This window comes from Strix uralensis, chromosome 1 (genome assembly GCF_047716275.1).
Source record: "Strix uralensis isolate ZFMK-TIS-50842 chromosome 1, bStrUra1, whole genome shotgun sequence".
NCBI lineage: Eukaryota > Metazoa > Chordata > Aves > Strigiformes > Strigidae > Strix > Strix uralensis.
This window is the reverse complement of record NC_133972.1, coordinates 113,066,697-113,085,576: the sequence shown is the minus strand read 5'-3', so window position 1 is coordinate 113,085,576 and position 18,880 is coordinate 113,066,697. Positions and strand designations below refer to the sequence as shown.

Sequence of the window (18,880 nt, the reverse complement as noted above, 5' to 3'; positions counted from 1 at the left end):
CTATAGCTTACAATCACCTCACTGAAAAAATGAGAAGTTAATTAAATAGGGTGTCTGGCATTTATTTCCTCTGTTCTCTTTAGTGATAGGAAATGAATTCATGCAGGAAACTCAAAAAGCCAATGTCATTTCAAAATGTTTTTCCTCAGTGACAGTGTGAATCTTTTCCAACTGTACAATGTCTATGACATCTATGTGAATCAAGAAGCAGTGCTCCCAGCGTATGTCACTAGATGCAGCAGCACTCCACCGTTAATAAATTCTGTCCTTGCTGCTGTTACTCATCAGCAATAAAATACAAATCAGCATTATTCACATATGTAACTTGTCTATGTTTGTCTAACAATAATTCCAGTGTGTGCTGAGTATAACTAGTTTTCTCTCCATATGGCATTTCATATTGACAGTTATGCTTTTTGCTGACAAGTGTTTATTATTTATCTATAGAAATATGACTTGGATGAAAACGTAGTTTACTGTGGTTAGGGACAAACTGAAAAAAAAATTTAAGAATCCTATGTGTCATTAAATAGTCCTTCAAATGCAATGCCCTGCTAGGTATTTCTTGGTAACTGGAGATTTCTTTGGATTCATATTCTATCAAAAATTGCCATTTTACTTAAAATGTAGACATGAGTATAATAAAAATTAATAGTATAACACAGCAATCTAAGTGAAAGCCTTAATATCTTAGTTTCTTAGGGCTTATTTTTAGAATCTATGATCGTATACTACTAGAAAATGTGACTAGGAAGAAGCTAGAAGAAGAGTTGTATGTTTCTGCGTTTGATTATGTCAAACTTCTTTATAGGCAGTTTGTATCTGTGCATGCTAAATTAAGAAAATAGTGGTAGCACATGAATTACAAGATTTTAAATAATTTTAATTTTGTAAGGTTGTCACATCTATAATTTTAGTCTCCTTTGTGAATCAAATAGATGACAGCATGTAAAAAAAATTGTATGTATGCTGATGAAGATTATTCTGAATTCTGAAGAAATAAATATTGTCTTTAATGGATATCTTAAAGAAAAATGACAAATTTATAATTCTAAGTAGTGCATATGTAAAAAACCTTCATTCAAATTTGATTTTTTTGTACTTATAAGCATTATACATGTATTTGTCAATAAATCTTGGGCTTCATGAGGGAGTAAAAGAAGATGCCAATTTTTCTGATATAAAGAGAAAAGCTTTCTCTCTTTCTAGCTCAGTAAAGCACTACTCCTCCAGAATTTCACTATCATTTGTATAACAAGTTTCTTTCATCCGTGCTTCAATCTGCTATATTACACCACTGGGATTTGGGCATTTTAAAAGTTATAAAGATTCTATGCAAAGGCATATATTACGGTTTATTATGAAAATGTAAAGAATAATAAGTGTCTGCCTGCCCTTATCTGAGAATTATGCATTTAGTTGCTTTTTGTGATTTGGCTGTTATTATGGTCTGTTGTAACACTGTGATCCAGGAAAAAACCCCTGATGTCAAACTCATTTGTTTATAAGTCAATGAACCGCTGGTTACATTCACATATCCCAAAACCAAGAGGTTATTTTTTTTTTGCCTTTTTGAAGGCAGCGGAGCTTAGGAGTAGGCCTGTTTCCAAGCAGCCACTTCCTCATTTAAAAGCATTAATACAGAAAATAAGGAAAAACATATGGCAGCATATATATTGTACTTTTGCCCATTTGTTGAGTACACTGATGGTACTAGATAAGTCCTTTTTAAATAACAGTGATCAATTTTCTCATCCATACTGTTAATAACTAATTTTTGTTTATAATTGGTTTTCCAGCTTGTTCTCTCCATTAAAAGGTATCAATCAGGGAGGATCTGGATTTTAATTTAGCTTAGGTCATGAGAGATCCCGAAGAGGACTTCTGCCTGGAGTCCAAGGAACACAGAAGGAGACAGGGGCTGGTCTTTGAATCTATGAATCCAACTCTTCCATAAAGGAAAGGATGTCTATCCCCTGCCCTCTAGTACTGTGTGTGTTTATAAATCAGTTCACGATTAAGCTGTATGTGGGCAATTGATCACCAGTGTGCATAAATTACAGCTACATCTTCAGATACTGTTTTTCACTATAATCAGCATCCTGATGTACAAGCCTAAATCCTAAACTTTCTGTGCAGTTCTTGCTTTATATGGTTCAAAATACTAAATTTAAACATTCTTTATATTTTCATGATGAGTTGTTTACCCTTAAATAAGGGTGAAAGATTTTAAATAAAACAATCTTTCATCAGTGAGTCTCCAGTTAACATGGCCTTAAGCCGTCATTCAGCAGCGTTCTTGAGGTTTCAAATTATTTAATCTTGGTATGTTCTGTAAGATTGCATTCATCAAGAGTCATTCTGATTTTCTTGGAGGAAAATGACACATAATTGAAGTTGGATTTATTTGCTGTTTTCCTAGTTCAGCAAAGGACGTAGTTTTGCTGTGCTGAATCTTAGAAGTGTTCCACTGAAATTATAGGGGAAAAAAAAGAAAAAGAATCCTATTAACCTAATGAAAATTGGGATTCTGAGTTTCAGATTCAAGCAGACTGCCTCTTCTCAGGCAGCCATATGTATCTTTCACTTAAGATCGTGTTGGTAGAGATATCAGTGGTGTATATCAAAAAACAGGAATCTAAACTAGCATAACTTAGATACAATTTTATTTTAGCAGACTAATATTTACAGGAGGTTTTACCTGATTGGAAAGTGTCTATTTTCATAGGCATTCAATTAATGTCTATTTTCATAAAACATTTTCTAATTGAAGTAATATTTACATGTGTAAAATGTAGGGATCATTTCATGCTGAGAGTAAGATATACAAGTGTAAAATGAGAGTAAGAAATGTGAAGAATTCCTAATAAAAAAGAATCCCCTTTGGGTTTAAAATCTGTAGATATGAAATTTGAGAAAGACATTTCTCAATGTATTTTCTTAGATACTAACTCCAGACTATGCAACTTTCAAGATTTTTTTTTCAGTAGTACCACATTAAAATCCATCAAGAATAAAGCAGAAGACACACAGAGTCATTTCTAGCTAATACTTTGTTCTGCCTGAGAGTAAAGTTTTATGCAACTGAAAATCAAGTAGAACACCTTCCACGTTGTTTTTTTCCAGATTATTTCAGTCAGAAGTTGTCTGTAGTTGCTTTGAATGAGTTTCTTTGCACTTCCAATGTCATAAAATCCTGCTTGTTAACTTTAATAGTAGCAAGGACTCATATCTTTACAACAGTAGTTTTAGGGTTTGGGGAAAAATGCTGTATTTCTTGAGCAACGGAACCACAGAAAGAAAAAAAAAAATCATCCTTTCAGGAGGTTTGTTATTTTGAAAGTGGTGTATAGCACCATGCAGGAAAGGTTTCCTAGAGTCTTTGCAACATCAGAAGGGGTCAACACTAATACTGCCCTCTGTACTCAGCCAAAATGGAAAAATGCTTACTAAATCTAAGTATTCACAGCTGGAAATGTTGCTTTAGTCAGATATGTTTAGCCAAAGAAAAGAAGAAAGGGAGGTTGCAGACACTTTCTAGTCTGCTAGTCATTGTCTGCTCCTATCAATTTAATGCGGAAGCTATTCAGATGGCTGGAGTGAGAGTGATGTGGTCAAAGGCATAAGAGCAATGAAGCATATAGTGGCAATGGTATACATATTTACTTCCATGTATTGAAACTAGACCTTATGACCTTGATTTTGTATAGAAAAATAATGCTTTTAGAATTATTTACTGTATTTAACAGTATTTATGATCTTCTATGGCAAGATTTGTCAATAGTTCAAAGATAAGACTGAATATTTAACATATTGTTTTTAAAAAAAAGGTGAAATGAACCTTAGGATTTGTACTACTTTATTTGAGTAAGGATCCTCTTACTAGACTGTAACTTAAACATTTGACAATGGGAGAGAAACATACTTCACACTTACACAGAAGGTATTAAATTTCCTATGCATTTAAAAATATAACTTTTCCAAAAGGAATAAAACTATGGTGGGAGTAGACTAAATCTGAAATACTATAAAGTTTTAAGCCAGGAAAATGCTATTGCTGCTGCCAATCATGAGGTAGTTGCATAAGTTGATGTGATAGCATCCTCTGTGTGTTATGTTACTGGTGACAGACCCTTTTTGGACACTTGACTGATGGTGTTTATGTCATTCCCACTACAGACAAGCTGCCTGAGGTTATTTTGTTTTCATGCTATTGTCATTTAATGTTAATAACTGTTGAAACAGGTATGGATTGACAATCCTGGGGAACTGTCTAACTCCCATGCCAGATTCTTGTAACTGGCCTGTTAGTTTCAGACAAAATGTAAATGTTTCTTCTATGTTCAGGCAGGTTTTCATTATTATTACTTTGCACTTGAACAAAAGTTTGAATTGAGAATGAAAGTTTACTAGGGATATTTTTGAATACTGATGCTCTATCAGCTCACTGTTGATCTGTTGGACATACTAATGCTTAATAAACATTTATGGTATAATGAGAGTCACTAGTCCCCAGTGTGAAGTAGAATACACGATCTGTATAGGATACCTATAAATCTACCCTCAGGGACTAATTTATCCACTAAATAGCATTTTCTTCCCGGAATGACATCATTCATTTCTGTAAGACTGATCACTGAACAAAGTGATATTCTCTTTTTTTAATAGCAGAAATTGCCATTTACCTAATGAAAAAAAAAAAAAAAAAAAAAACCCAAACAAATGTCCAATAGTTACATTAGCACTAGTGTTGAGCAAAGGAAATCAGTTTCTTGTAGACAGTATTTTTCTTCATTTTCCTATACCTTCTCCATTTTTTAAACAAGTTCTGTTCCTGTATGAAAACTACATTCTCAAACAGCATTTCAGATGGGAAGCTTTGTTTCCTAGTGCTTTAACTTTGGTTAGGGACTGCTAGTCAGTGTTGTAGGGCATTTCTTTTAGGGTCTGAGTGAAGGGTGCTCTTTCACTACAATTTTGTGCTGAAAAGGAGGAGCAATGTAGGTAAAAGTAGATGTTATGTGCAACTAAAGTCTATTTTATGGAAATAATTTATTGGACAGTAATATCCATATGATAAATCTTTTAAAATAATGTTATTGCCTTCATAAGCATTCACTTAACATTGTACATGTTTATATTATAGACAGGATATTAGATGGTCTAGTAACTGAGTGCTGGTTATTCAAGTTGAGACTTTTGTTCAGAATTGCAGAAATGAAGGAGGTATTGTCAGGAAACTGTTAGTTTTCATATAGCTCGATAACTACAGGGATACGCATGTGGCTATTTGCAAGCACAGGTACATGCACAAATTAAAATTGTCAGAATCCTGTTTGTGATGTATCTTGCAGCATGTCCAGATACATGTGGATGAATTTTGGTGGAAATATCAGTTTTAATTTTATTATAGATAATAGCTGTTTTTTGGTAATTATTGTAATTAACGGTGCTATCCTTATACCAACACAAGTTTAAAATAGAAAATGATGGGAAAATTAAATTTTGGTTTGTATAATACTTAGACTATATCTTCCCTCAGTTAAAACAGTGCATTAGCAAAATATACCAACAGTTAAAGTTACAGAATAATATCTGTTCATATTCTGTAATTATTCATTTAACTTGATGGCTGCATTATTCAATATTTCCTTAAGCAAAAAAAAAAAAAAAAAGGTCAAATTGTACAGAGAAAGGTGGGTATGTCATTAAACAGACGATATATTCAGAAATAAGCATACATTTTAATAGATGGAAATAGTTTAAAAAAAAGGGTCTTATGGTATTAAAAAAGTGGCAATGACAAGAAATTTTTGAGGAACTTGACTCACCGACTTTTTTTTTTTCAAATAATATTGTCAGATTTACTTTAAAATATTTTGTCATGGCCTGAATATAAAGCATTTTCAGTAAATTAATAAAATTTAACAGTATATGTGGTTTTCCTTAATGATTTTTCCTTTGCCTTGTAATAACATGATGCTCTACTCCAGGTGAAAGATTCAAAAACCACAGTTCAGAAATATAAAAAAGTTTCCTTAGAGGTAGTATTAGTTGAAACACAAGCAAAAATTCTATATATGAGTCCCGTATCTCATAAAATATCTTCAAATATAATTGGTCAATAAAAAAATAATTTTAATAACCAAATTACTTTCAGAGTTGCAGCCCACTATCTGCTAGTATCTAATTGAAAGCAAGCTTTAGTCTACATACAGACTAATTTTCTGTTCTTTTACACTAAATAGAACTTATTCCTTTCATTGCTTCCCATCTATCATTTAACAAATATTGCCTAATCCACGCATAGCCAGTGTTAATCACTGTTATTACACAAAATAAGCACTATCCATATGTTCCTCTGAGCAAAGATAAGAAATGGCCACGTTACTTTGCATTTGTATCTGTCTTTGAGTGTGTGTGATGTGCTCTAGAAAGTGCCTTAAGTAATGGAGACACTATTAGATAACATATTTTAAATATTTATAAAATAAAATTATGTTTGAATCATCAAAGGATGATCTATATCCTGATAAAGGATAGAGGTTTTTAAGGTGTTATTGATTTTAATGAGAAATTACGTGCCTTCAGGCAATAGTGTTATTTGCTAGTGAAAAGAAGTGAAATTAAGTTGCTGCATTTATTGTATGTGGCGCAGTAAAATAGCACATCAGTCCTGTGGGAATTCAATCATATTTTTTCCTATTAACTTCTAATTAAGTCTGGGTAATTTTTAGAGGAGATAAATTGGCACATGTGGCTTTTCTGCACCATCTTTCTTTCTTGGTAGAGAATATCAGGACTAAGTCCTACTAATTCAAACAGTAAAGATTCTCCAGTTTCATTCAGAATAAGAATATTCAGTTGGATTTGGACCTGTTACAGAAGTAGTTTAGAGGTAAGAAGAATCAAACACTTTGTGCAGAAAATACATTAAAATGTTTCAGAAATTAAGAAACTAATATTTTAGATTTATACAGTTTGATATGAGGGAAAGCTCAAAACGTAAGTGAGGTTTTTTGATTTGCAGAAGGACAATGTTTGTTATCCCTCTCTAATATTGCAAATATGTTATTTTCAACATAAATCATTGGTCACATCACTTCACGTGGGCTGTATGAGAAGGGGAAAAGACAAACTTCCTCATCTTTTTTTTTTTTAAACTTTATGAGTTGCATATAAATTGAGCCATTTCTTTACAAATGAGATAATTTGCTGCTGCTAGTGATCAAAGAGATCTCCTGGAATGGAGGGCACTGCCTTGCAGAGCAGGAGATGGCATTACTCAAGGAGACAAAAGCTGAACTGAGCAGGAGTGATCACCTCTTTGGGGCTTTATCTCAGGCTAGCAGTATTCAGCTATGCTGGCAACTTGTAGTGGTGTGTGATAACAGGTTCCTGTAGGATTGTGCAATGTGAACACAGGAGGTAAATGTGAAAGACTGTGAAGTTATCAGGATTCAAAAGGTATTTGGTTTAGTCTGCACACAAAATGGTTCCTAAGTTAGGAGTTTGAAAACAATCCCACCTCTAGCCTTAGAGATCTAGAGGATCTCTAAGGACAGTGAAATGAAATGTATCTGTTAATGTGTATCTCTGCCTCACCACCCTGTAGACTATGTTATGTAGCTTAAACTGCTTTAAACCATAAATAGAAGAGCTCTTTCACTCTTACAAATTTATATTTCTAACACCATGTGGTGGGTTGACCCTGAATAGATGCCAGGTGCCCACTAAAGCTGCTCCATCACTCCCCTCTCCGCAACTGGACAAGCGAGAGAGAATATAATAAAAGGCTTGGGGGTTGAGATAAGGACAGGGAGATCACTCACTAATTACTGTCATGGACGAAACAGACTTGACTTGGGGAAAAATTAATGTGTTACGAGTCAAATCAGAGTAGGATAATGAGAAAAAAAAACCCCAAATCTTAAAAACACCTCCCACCCCTTCCTTCTTCCTGGGCTTAACTTTACTTCCAATTTTCTCTACCTCCTCCCCACAGCGACACAGGGGGACAGGGAGTGGGGGTTGCAGTCAGTTCATCACATGTTTCTGCTGCTCCTTCCTCCTCAAGGGAAGGACTCCTCATGCTCTTCCCCTGGTCCAACGTGGGGTCCATCCCACAGGAGACATTCGTCCACAGACTTCTCCAATGTGTGTCCTTCCCACAGACTACAGCTCTTCACAAACTGCTCCAGCATGGGTCTCCCACGGGGTCACAAGTCCTGCCAGCAAACCTGCTCCACCATTGGCTCCTCTCTCCATGGGTCCACAGGTCCTGCCAGAAGCCTGATCCAGTGCAGGCTTCCCATGGGGTCACAGCCTCCTTCGGGCACATCCACCTGCTCTGGCTTGGGGTCCTCCATGGGCTGCAGGTGGATTCTGCTCCACTGTTAACCTCCATGGGCTGCAGGGGCACAGCCTGCCTCACCATGGTCTGCACCAGGGACTGCAGAGGAATCTCTGCTCCAGTGCCTGAAGCACCTCCTCCCCCTCCTCTTCACTGACCTTGGTGTCTGTATAGTTGTTTCTCTCACATATTCTTGCTCCTCTCTCCAACTGCAATTGGTGTTGTGCAGGGGTTTTTCCCCCCTTCTTAAATATGTTATCTGAGAGGCGCTACCAACATTGCTTGTGGGCTTGGCCTTGGCCAGCAGCAGGTCCATCTTGGAGCCAGCTGGCTTTGGCTCTATTGGACATAGGGGAACCTTCTAGTAGCTTCTCACAGAAGACACCCCTGTAGCGCCCCCCGCTACAAAAACCTGGCCACACAAACCTACTACACACCATTTGCCAGTATTATTTTATCATTATTATTATTATTATTATTATTATATCAACTAACCCATTTGTCATCCTGTGGTATTACCTATTTGCAATACACAACATTAGTGGTTGGAGTAGGTACAGTACCAGTTTAATCACCCTGGAACTGAAGTAGAAATGGCATATAACCTCAGGCATGACCTAGAAGCTCAGTTAAACTGCAAGAAAATATTGCCAATAACAAGGTGTGTGTTTTCAGATAACAAGTTTACAGATTTGTTCCCAGTAATATTTCTTATGCAATAAACAGTGTCTAGTTAAGGTCTCCCATCTCTTTGCATTTTATCTCACCTCATGACATTTGTATAGCCGCCTTTTATAATCAAGTAACAGTAAAGATGAAAATGCAGGTATTTGGATTTTATTTACAGCTGTGAAAGCATGCTTTACAATTTATCATTCAGTCCAAGAATTCAGTTATCTTAAAAGGAAACTAAATTTTTCAATGAGAAGTACCAGTTATGACTAAAAACTCTGCATTTACCATGAATAAATCTAATCTACATTCATTAAAGAGAAGAATTTTGCTGACAGTTTTTTGTGACTTGGTTCCACTGTAATATTTCATCTGTTTGAATATATGCATGTAATCAAAATAAAGAAGTAACAGTGGTATCTCTGTTTTGTGACATGGTACTGTCATTCTTAAAGACTGCTACTGTGACTGATGCATTTATGTACTATAAATTATAATAAATAATTTTTTAAAATCATAAATAATATTTAATTTGCTAGCCAGAAACACAAAGCATTCTATAGACCTTTTAGAAAAGAATGGTGAACTGCTTTATAGATGCACATGATGAAAGAAGAAACATGGCTTTGGCTTTTAAAGGTAGTTCACCTGTTTCTAAAGAAGATTTCACATGTCTGTCAAGGAGAGGGTTGAAGGCAATCCCTTGCAAGTAAGCAATAGCTATCAGGATGCATTAGGTAAAACTCGCACAGTACCCTCATACCCTTGACCTTCCAAACACATTTGTAGATAATGTTGATGCTTCTGACAGCAGACACAAATCCTCACAGTTCTGTGGGAAGATATTTCAGTTCTGCATTGAAACTATATTTTTTGTAGTATTAAGTCGATCATTTTTGTAAGATACAAATTTTGATTTATACGGCAATACAATGCATGTTATAGTATTTTGCAAAATATAGGCATGATCTTATAATGCTTGCAGTAGGATAAGTTTCTTCTGTGTGACAGTTGGAGAATGGTCTAATCTGTGTCTAATCATCAATGCCTGGCAGTGAAGAAGCAGCAGCATAAATTAAACTGCCAGAGTCAAACACTCTGAAAGGCAGGTTTTGGATCCAAACTTTCAAGATCTACATGTTCCTGTAATAGAGAGAGGCAAGTGGATTGAGGAGACAAAACCAAAGACACTCACAAGAAACAGCTTCCTAGAACAATGCTGTTTGTTTGTTTGTTTGTTTCCCAAAAAATCTACTGGAAATGTAGCATGAGTATACATATAAATAGAACTTGTTGCTTTTACATGAGTCCTGTTTTGAATATATATTGATGTTAGGATGGATTTATGGAAATGCCAATATGTATTCCTTTCTCCTTAGATGTTTGTAAAATTAGAAAGGTTAGTTAGCGTTCATTTACCGTCATCTCATTCTACATTTCAGAAAGTACCCTTTCAGTCTGGGTGCAGCAACAATGAGAGAAAGCAATAAAATGCAGATTTTGTAAAATATGTAAAATGTTATATTCTGATCACACTCCAGGAAAAATTACAGGGTTATATAGAGCTATGCATTCTGTCAGCATATATATATTGTCCTGTGGTACAGTTTAGGAAGAAACTAAATTGTGAGAGGGAAGAGAAGGAAACATGGGAGCACTGGACTAGATTTGCACTGTCACCTTTGTGCTACCAGCCTTTCTGCAATGATTCCCCTGAGTTTATCTGTAGCTGGAAGCAGATGTTGGGCGACTCAATGGAAACCCTCCCTGAGGGGGCTTGACTTACCCATGTGCCAGTACGCTGCCTCCCACACCCCCTCTGCTTGCTGCCAGAATGTGGCAGCATATCTTGTGGTCCACTTTTACCATCTCCCTGGCATGAAGGCATGATTTATAAGTCATGGCTCTGGTTCAACAGACCTCATGAATATCCAAGGAAATGACAAAGGCTGAAGGAGAGAAAGGGAAAACGGGAGGGAAATTTCTTCATGCATGACCAGAAGATGAATTTTGGAGGTAGGCTTTTAAACAAATTCATCTCATTCCTTTTAAAAGCCCTAGGTTTTTACTGCTGTCCAGAGACATATCTATTCTCTCCTTACTTCCATCAAGGAGGCTGTATCTGTAGAAGTGTTAATGCTGTTACCTCAATATTTTCTTCTCACATTCAAAGTTAAATGTCATCTGGATGCTACTGACAGAATATTCTGTCTCTTACCACCAGAAGCTGAGGATGTTATGAGAAGACCAAATTTGGGGATCTGTCTCCTGAGACAAAGACTGCAAAAAAACAGGAAGGGTTAAGGGAAACCCCTTTGCTTTCAGTGCTCTGAAGAAGCCCGCCAAATTGTTTGTCTCCCTGTGACAACAACATTTGACTCCCAGAAATCCCAGAACAAGTTCTCTCATTTGAGCTGTCTGCCTGGGAATTCAGTGAGCTGATAGCCAGAATAACTCAGGAACAATCTGTTCCTGGACTATTCAGGGCCCTGAACAAAGGACGATATCCAAAGGTTCTTGGAGATCTGGAATTGCATACCTATCTCCCTTTCTTATCCAGCAAATGTTTCTGTCACTTGATGTCTGTGCCTAAATAGGCGAGGATTTGAGGACTGTGCCAATTAGGCATGGAAAGATTTTTCTTGGATATAAATTTTCACTAATTGCAATGAGTCATCATCGCTAGATGCTTCAGGGCTTGCATGCAGTATTTTTCTGTCTCTCTGAATTTCAGCACGACATTGGAGAGATTGTCACAAAAGTATTTTCCAGATGTCCCCAAAAATAGGAATGAAAAAACTGCAGCAGTTTAATAGAGACATTTCTAGATGACTGGAGTCACCCACTCCTAAAGATGATCAGATATAGATTGCTGTGACAATGGATGCTCAGCATGTGCTTGGTGCCAAGCCTGTTCTCCAGAAAGTTTTTCTTAGGTGAAACCTATCCTATAACAAAAGACAGTCAGTCTAGTTGCATGGTTTTTATTAGTTGTGGTTTCACGCTGAGTGAATGACAATTTGAGATGTGGTTTGTTTGTCCAATGCCAGAGATTTTGTATTATTAAGTTTGAGAAGTGAATAGGATGAGGTTGTGGGGGGCTGTCTTGGGGGGTTATACTTTGGGGTTTATATCCTGGTAGACTGGCAGATAGGGACCTCTCAGATGTACATCAATGGGATGTAGTGGAGGACGCAGAAAGGACTGGAAGGTTTTGAATTTTCATACAAATGTTCCAACTAATGCCCAGATTGCTCTGAGACCAAATGAAGGTGAACAGAACCGAAGAAAATAATTATTCAGACTAACTTGACAGGCATAGCCATTCAGTACAGCAGGGAAGGAGTATTGCATTTGAGGATCTTTTTATTACTTCTTTTTCCTTTGCTCCTAGAAGAATACTCTACAACCTTTAGAAGCAGGATGTGCTTTAATAGTTCAGATTCACCTAAAGAGCAGTATATTTCAGATATTTAATGTTTTTCTAAATCGCATTTTTTATTTCAAGGCCTACTAGAGATATATTGCCTTGAAAACTCACTACTCCTCTTTTTTGTTAACTCCACCTCCTATCCCCAGATTTGAAAATGAAAGGTGCAGTGCTAATAGTGTAAACCCTTTTAGAAGTTCATAAATCAAGGCAAAGAAACTCACGTGGAACTTTATACTAATAACTCATGTTTCAACGCAAGCATATTGTCATAAAGCTGGTCCATAAGAAGGTATTGATTTAACTTCAGACTTTTTTGAGTAAAATGTTAACACAAACAATTTTTTCTCTCTTTTTCCAGAACTAGAGGCAGAGGAATGGTGCAAACATCTTTGCATGGAGTGTCTAGGAACCAGACTCAATGATATAAGTCTTGGGGAACCAGATTTGCTTGCTGCTGGAGTCCAGAGAGAACAAAATGGTAAGTAATTTTTTAATTGCTCCTAGATCAGTTCTTTGGTGATGTCCCATATTATCTTTGCTTGTGTTTGTTGTGGTGAGGATTTTTACCACTATCTATAAGCACATCAAGAACTAAACATTTGGATGTGTTTTTGAGGCCTAATCCTATTTTTCCTACAAATAAAGATGATTGAATTCCATGCCAAATAGCACATGTAGAGTGAGTGACTTCATGTCTTCATTGCATTCACATTTTCCTGTCATAGGAAAAGATGACTATGACGCTTCTGGTTCTGGAAACAATGGCCTCTGTGCAGAGGAATAAAACAGCAGTTGTTGTTCCACAGCCTTTAAAATACAATAATGAACATATCAACACCACTTTGGACTGCAAAACACCTATTTGCTTTAAAATCATACCTGTCTTGAATAATGAAGTCAAGATCATGTAAGTTGTCAAATACAGGTGCAAAGAACGATGTTGACAGATGCTAGTCAGGACTAAGCCTGAGCTTGTAAGTCTTCATCTAAAGGCTGTTTAGAACAGAACTTTAGATTAAAATGTGCACAGAAAAGATGCTAGTGGATGGAATATGCAATAACAAAAGAAAATCTGTGATTATTCTGTCATTTAATTCCTATTAATGAACATGAGGGCAACACAAGATGTGCTCATTTATTCCTCCCTAAATTACAGCTCTCAATGATTATTACTGTCTTGATGCTTTTATAAGATCCAATAACAGAGTGATAAAGCAAACTGCCTCAGTGGTCATAAAACATCAAGCCAACTATCATTATAAACAAAATTACATAATTAAATTATAGAATGAATAGCACTAAATTGATTATGTTGTATTAATTTCATAGAAGAGTCCAGACATCTCTGAACCTGATAACATAAAATATGCAGAAATCTTTAAGAAATTTTGTTCAAAAATCAGACATGCTCAAGTGCAATTTAAAAGAAGTTCAAAAGTTTGTGAAGTTGTTTGCCTGCTAGGAGACACAGTATTTCATTTGTAGTCTCAAACTACTTAACAAAGAGAGAGCTACTAATGCTGTAGGAGAGTGATAATGATCAGTCACCACTCAAAGCATCCTATCTGCTATATGCTCATAGGCTATAGGTATAAAACTCATATGCATACTACTGAAGAGAGAACTATGTGAGCAGGTGGACGTCTTTCATGAATGCAAAAGGGAATAAATCTTGTCAAAAGCCTGTGATGTGAGCAGAAAAATAGCTTCAGATTCCTCAAAATCTTCCTGCAGTAATTTCATGTACTGTCCAGCAGCTTTCAGATGTAGATGACAAATAATACATTTCATCTTGTTCTTGAAAGAGATCCAGTTATACACACATGACCTCCAGAAGACATAGATTAGTTCTATTGTGTGAACTAGTCTTGATTCAATTGCCTTAGTCTAGAAATTAATTGCAGTGCTACCAACCAGCATATATGAACATAATCAGCATCTTTATTGTTCTAAGTAAATAAGTGAAAGGAAACAAAGAGACAAAGCATGTATTTGTTGTATAAATCACATGAACAAGAATGCATGGAGGGTATCATTAGCCATATTCTTTTAAACAAAGTGGCTGAATACATATAATCCAATATTTGACAAGCATGCTCTGCTAAATCATTAGTTACAGTATCTCAGACAAGTAATTCTGATACCTATTCGCTTCCTTCCTTCATCCCCTTGATGCACAACTTTGCATTTTAATAAACATGTTTGAAATTCAAAGTTGTCTTGTTCAGAAGCAAAGTAAATTCTGTTTTGGGGGGCTTTTAATCAACTTGGAAGAAGGGAATAGTACATAGATTCTTACCATTGTATGAAATCTAGCATTTTGTTCATTTAGCTCTGCTGTAAGAACCTGCAGTTGCACGCAAATTTCTTTAGCAGATTCCTTCAGTAAGATCAGTTAAGTGGAACCATTACTTCAGTTTATACTAGTTATCCTATTCTGAAAACTTGGCAGTGTCATTTTCCACATGAAAGCTTTATGGAAGAGGTGACTAATTGGAGGGTGGAATCATTTGGTGAGCTCTGATAAAAAAAAAAAAAAAATATGAGCACATTGTCCCCATGTTGTAACTTTTACAGGCATGTTATCAAAAACTGTAGTTCAAAAGATACCTAAAAACCTTTCAAGAGTCTACTGAGCTTTTGACCTGAATCTGAAAGGTCAAAGTTAATTTTCTAATTTGAAATTCATGAAAAGTGACTGTATGTATAAAATGTCTAAAATCTTGCTCAATGTGAAACCGACAGCTGTGTCACTCTCAGGGTCATTTTTTTGTTTGTGTGTTAAATAAAAACTGTATACTGGTATAGTACCTTTGAATGTCATTATTTCAAAACATATTGCAAGTATGTCAGCTTCATAGAATTCCTCTTGAGTTAGTCGATGTACTAATATTTACTTGAAATGGACATGCGAGAATAGAATTTGTAAAACCTGTAATAGAATCTTAAAGCCTCAGCATCTAGTTTCATGCAGGTTCTGTTGCCTGAACCATATGAAGGCTTTCTTTCAGGTAATTGAATAAAATATGTCTGATCAGTACCACAGATTGCATTGTCATAAAGACTACAATGCCAGTGGATTTTCAGTTTTAGTTATATAATGGTTTTTTTACGTTTTAAGGGCTAAAACCAATTGAATAATTGTATTACACTGATGATATGACAGGGTGCTAATACCATTAATCCCAAAAGAATAGGTGTATTAACCATTAATCCCATCTCATTCCACTGTATTTTTTCAAACAGTTACTTTGCCCTAAAGATTTTCTGAAATGTTTAAAATTTGGTAAAGATACTTCCTTGATCATAAAAGACCTAGCCTAATAAGGGTTTTTTTTCATGAGCTGCTTTACATTTTCCTAGCAATAATTTTAATATGTTATGTTCTTCATCTGTCCAACCATTTGCCCATTCCTGTCCTTAAAGGACATTTACATGATGTTTGTCTTGTACATGTAAGGGTATTCACTCAGATAAATTGGCTATCTCTTGAAAAATCACTAAGTTTTCTGTTGTGTAGGTTTGTGTTTTGGTCTCTGTATATGACTGTCATAGCCAGTATCTTCAGTTTGCAACATTTGTAATAATTTTCTTAATTGTTATTGTAAATGCTCTGGGACCATAAAAATTGCTACATGCTACTTACATTTTTCATACCCAAGGACTCACATTTCAGAAAATACTTGGCAAGGAAAATACGTGTGTTTTCTATGATTTATCTAATATCTCTTTTTGTTACATCTGAGCCTGTTTATCCTCCTGCTCTCACTCCTGTGGTTCTCCTGAGATGAGCTTTCAGTTTCAGAAGGGAAGACACCTGATTCTCCGTGACACAAATGCAACAATATGGCTTGCAAAACAGTTTGTTCTGAAGGCTAGTAAAATTGCTTTTTGGTGTGCAAATGTCATGGCTAAAAGACCATACATTCATAAAACATTTCTGTCATATGAGGATAAAAATTTACGGTAGTGCAGTGATCTGAAAGAGATGTTCTTTTACAGTTCTGAGTTGTTCAGTAAGTGCTAGTGAGATCTATTTTGTAGTAGTTGCACTGTTGATTGACCCTCCAGCATCAAGCAATTCTGCAGTGGTGATAGCTAAAAGAGCCAAACTATAGATCTGCACTGCTTATAGCAGAGACCTCTAGCTATCGTGTCTTGTAGGAAGAATAGAGAAGACATCTAAGCAATTCTTGTGCAAAGCACATCAGTTACAGAAAGCTTCTCACTGGATTTCATCTCTGGTATTACTTTCAAGAAGTATTAGCACAAGTCTTACTGTGTAAACACCGCTGTGGAAAATGACCCTTAGGTGGTATTCTTTTTACATTTAAGGCTCACAAGTAAAGGCTGTTTAATTTGCAATGATACACAGATTCCAGTAAAAGTGAGATTTGAAATGAAGTTACTGTTACTCTCCAACCATTTTACCTTCTCTCTCCTGAAAATCTAAGGGATTTGCTTATGTTCCTCAGCCCTGTAGCACCAACCCTGTTTCTGTTCAAATTTCTTTTCACATTAAACACAGTCTTTTACTGTTTATGATGTCCATTTAGATTATTTGATAAAGAATGAAAATATAGTACTAAATCAAAAGCAGTAAAGGCTACATGATCCTATTCAGATAACAAATTTAGTATAATGACAGTCCAGCTGTATATACAATGATAAGACAAGTAATAATACACAGTTATAACTCCAGGAAAGAAAATCTGGACTTGGTTGGATCTCACAACACTGTCGACAAGTAGTCTTCTAAACAATATCTTGTGATACTTACACACACATTTCCTATTCTTTAGGTTTCTCAAACTGCTGCTAGGGAAAGAAATTGTGAATGTAGAGTGCTGTCTTCATCTGGAAGAGCTGGAAACTTCCTTTTCAGCTCTCAATGCATTTGGAAGCATTTGTAATACACCCCAAAACATAACAGCAAAAACATCTATTTTTAAAAATGTTATTACCTGCCTGGATGTTGTCATATCTACAGTTTGTCCATGCTCATGATTTTTTTTCAAAATATCACTGTTTCAATGTGTCACTGTATTTTCCTATAAAAAGAAGTAAATAGAAAGAAGTTATCCAAATGGACAGTATACAATGACAGACTATGTTTACTGTGAAAAAGAAACCAGAATATTTAAGACAATACTGGTTAAAAAAGCATTATGTGTAGACAGTGCTACTAATTTCACTCTTTAAGAGCAGATGCTTCCCTTTGATGAAGACGCTATTCCAATCTGTTTTGAATACTAAATACTAACACTAAAATATCTGAATACTTGTATTAAATCATATTCTATTTAACTTTACTTTTAAACCTGATGTAACCAGTGAAGAAAATAGGAAAATGTAAAAATGCAAATTTCTAAACTGGAGAAAAAGCCTGATCCATCTTCTGTGCTGTAGCTCATTTACTGTTAGGTGTCACGCCTGTGATGTCAGTATGATGCTTTTCTATTATGTGTTACTGGTGCTTTAGCTTTTTTTTTTTTTTTTAATGCATTTTGAAGCTAATCTTGATTTTAGAAGTCTGGAAAAGTTTGAAAGAGAATTGATTTTTTACTTTTACTCCTTGCCTAATATTTAAATTAGTATCTCATAAAATTACTTCCTTTGTAAACTTTTTCCTCTTTTTCATAACAATTTTTACCTTTCTTTTTTATTTAAAAGCATTTCACAGTACAGCAGTCTTGCTTCCTGGGTTTTAATTGCGAGAAACTCATTAATTTCTGTTAGTAAAAATGTAGCTTTTCATAGTGAACCTTCTTGAATCCTCAGAAGAGGATTATGAGTTATTTCTTTATGCTGCATATTGAGATTACAAACTACAGCCAAAGCATGGAAACTTTGTGATTACTTTCACAGAGCTGACTTGTTTTAGGGCATTTTCTAGGGTCTGTAGAACCTCTGTGATTTACTACATAAAAGCATTTTGCATGTTTTTTATTCTTTTTCTGTTATCCTTAATCCATTTTTATAATTAAAAAAAAAAAAATAAACCAAACATAGCCAGCTTTATTCAGAAAAGAAAGGTGTTTACAGTTTTAATGGCTGCTTAATCCAATGAGATTTCAGATTCTTCTCTACCTTACTACTTATCAGTGAAACAATTTAAAATAATTTATTTATGTAGCCTTTATATTTTCATTGAGATGTTAATAAATATTTCCATGCATGTTTAATGGAAGCAAAGCAGAATAATGATAAACAAATGAATAAAATGAATTCTGGAGTCCTGTTTCCTCACTATATAAAGCAGGAGAGAATTGTTCTAATAGACCTGACATATGAATGAACACAAAATGCTGTGACTTCAAGATTAAAGATCTCTTTCCACCTGAAAATTAGCCACAGATAGTCAGCAACAGAAATCTCATAGATGGAGGAGTTTTTTCCAGATAGACACTGAATGTTTGCTT

General features: G+C 35.4%; 1 protein-coding gene across 1 annotated transcript in view; it reads left to right on the top strand.

Annotated features, from left to right (window-relative positions):
- DOK6 (docking protein 6) overlaps nucleotides 1-18,880 on the top strand; it is a 269,235-nt gene that overhangs the window by 145,017 nt on the left and 105,338 nt on the right. The window contains exon 4 of the mRNA XM_074877431.1: nucleotides 12,817-12,936. Within this exon, the coding sequence (XP_074733532.1) occupies nucleotides 12,817-12,936 (120 nt within the window). The remainder of the gene's footprint in view (nucleotides 1-12,816; nucleotides 12,937-18,880) is intronic.